This window comes from Pteropus alecto, unplaced genomic scaffold (assembly GCF_000325575.1).
Source record: "Pteropus alecto unplaced genomic scaffold, ASM32557v1 scaffold95, whole genome shotgun sequence".
NCBI lineage: Eukaryota > Metazoa > Chordata > Mammalia > Chiroptera > Pteropodidae > Pteropus > Pteropus alecto.
This window is the reverse complement of record NW_006441071.1, coordinates 17021064-17023432: the sequence shown is the minus strand read 5'-3', so window position 1 is coordinate 17023432 and position 2369 is coordinate 17021064. Positions and strand designations below refer to the sequence as shown.

Here is a 2369-nt window from a genome sequence, read left to right as displayed (position 1 = left end):
TGACTGAGGAGGAGCAGATGGGGGAGGGGTTTCTACAGGACTCTGGGGACACATGACTCCTAAACCCACACGGGTCACTTTCCCTCTCTGCTTCCGCAGGAAATTAAGTCTTTTGCCTCCTCTTTGGTCAACCAAGTGCTCACCCACAACCTCAGTGCCACGGAATTCTTCCTGAAGAGGGCATTTCCCGTCCCAGCCATGAAATAGCAGGTGTTTCTACAGTCCTCCCATGTGCCCTCTTCACCCAGCCTGAGACCGAGCCAAGGATTTAGCAAACGTGTCCTAATGTACACAAACAGCATGAGTTTTGTTGCTCTGTCTCTCTGGCCCCTGTAATTATTGGCCCATTTCCTAAGAGACTAGGGAAGCTGTTCTGGCCCCTGAAGCTTTAAATTTTAGTACACCACTTCCTGAACAACGTTGAGGCTGAGCTATCTCCCAAGATGCCCCCAGCTCCATCTGCCCAGCCAGCTGATGCCCCCTCTGGCTTTGTGGTCATTTCGACGTGCCTCAGCGGGTGGGCATGGGACAGCATGGAGATGGGTCTAGGTATGACCCTGAGGGACAAGTCAGGAAGGTAACCCACTGAAAACATTTAGAGCATGTGGTGGTAGCTCCCACTGGCGAACTGTTTCCCAGTCACATAGCTGCCCTGAGCATTAGAAAATGGGTTTCAAAAACCCAAGCCTGGAGCCAAATTTGTTTGATAACTCTCTACGTGTATTAAAAAGTAAAAATTCCTGGCCCTCTAAATATCGAGCTAAAGACACTAGCCTTTCTGTAGAATTCAGAGATTCTCTTTTGGAAGCTTAAACATAGGCTTGCTTATCCTCTAAATTCAGCTTAAGATCACTTCGTCCAGGAAGCCAACATTGACTGGCTGACTCTTCAAGTTTTCTATAGTCCGCCCACCTTTCCTGGTTGGGTGGTCCTCTGTGCACTCAAATTCTTTCTTCTGAGAACTGCTGTGATCCTAATGACACTCATTTTGAATGCCCTTGACTGTGAGCTCCCTGACAGAGGAAGAATGTGAATCTAATTCATTTTGAATCTCAATAATGGAGCACAGTGACTAATAAGCAGCAGACTGATTAAATATTTGTTGCATGAATAAATGAAGTCATTCCTTAGAGAGTAACAATTCTAGAAGTCGCCAAAAATCAGGAGAAGGCATGTGGCATTTTGTTCTACAAATAATAATGTTAAAAGTAAATGATTCCTAAGAGTTAAGAAACAGATGATCAAATTTTGAGCTAGAAAAATTTGACAAGAAAAATAAGCACGGTGACTATTTTTTCTAGACCAGGAAGATGTAATTAATAATTCATCTTTTTTTAATGGCTGGGAAGAATTTCATGATTTGGGGATCTGCTGATGGTGTTATAATGAACATCGATTGGCCTAACTGAGCACGTTTCCAAGGCAACAGCAGCTCTCAATCATGTCGAATTACAGCAGTTATCTCACTGAGTGTCAGTTTTCCTAAGAAGCTAATTGAAATTGAAAAAGTATAACCTTATATCAAGGTTTGACTTTTCTTTGGTTTCATGCAGTTTTTCAGACAAAAAGAGGAGAGGGGGAGAGAGCAAAAGTGAGGAGATGGTAAGGTAGGCAGGGATGGAGGGAGAGAGAGAGGAAGAAAGAGAAGAAAACAAAAAGTCCTAAAAATAAGGCAGGGATGGAGGGAGAGAGAGAGGAAGAAAGAGGAGAAAACAAAAAGTCCTAAAAATATAACACAATACAATAACACACACACACACACACACACACAAAAACCCACAATAACACAGAATAACACAATCTGTCTAGATTTCAGAGAAAAGTCAGAGCTCATAGTGTGAGTTCCGGAGACCCTTCTGTCTTCAAAACTGAGAGCACCCCACAGAGAACTGGGTGGGAGGGGGCAGTCTTAGAAACCATACCTGCGGTTCATCCGGGGTGTGCACGAGTAAAATGTGGCGAAATAGGAAGGCGGGGGCACTGGCGGCACGAAATCGTCAGGATCTGGGATGCGTCCGTGTTCTTCCACTTCTTCAGCAGAAATCTGGGATTCATCCTAATTAAACAGCACCACTGTTAGTCACCAGCCCTTACTACAAAGGCTCGGGGAGAAAAGCAATGGATTACACAGAAAGGTCCACGGGCCAGCTCAGTGAAAATACAGCCTTGGTGCCACCTTGCATGGACTTACGCTGCAGGATCTTCTGGCTGCAAATATCTGGAGGTAGCGAAGGGCGGCTGCCACCAAGCAGACGGTGGTGGTCAGGGCATTCAAGGCACACAGGGCGAAAAGGACTTTCTAGAACAAGGAACAATGACATCAAAGCAGATGACTGAAACACAATATCAAAACTTTAAAAAATTATTTA

The 2369-nt window shown here is 44.6% G+C and overlaps 1 protein-coding gene across 2 annotated transcripts in view; it reads right to left on the bottom strand.

Annotated features, from left to right (window-relative positions):
- Positions 1-2369, bottom strand: part of FAM189A2 (family with sequence similarity 189 member A2) — a 50155-nt gene that overhangs the window by 12580 nt on the left and 35206 nt on the right. For both annotated transcript variants that reach the window (XM_006918481.3, XM_015594552.2), the window contains 2 exons: positions 2192-2299; positions 1923-2056 (listed from right to left, as the gene is read on the bottom strand). In XM_006918481.3, the coding sequence (XP_006918543.2) occupies positions 1923-2056; positions 2192-2299 (242 nt within the window). The remainder of the gene's footprint in view (positions 1-1922; positions 2057-2191; positions 2300-2369) is intronic.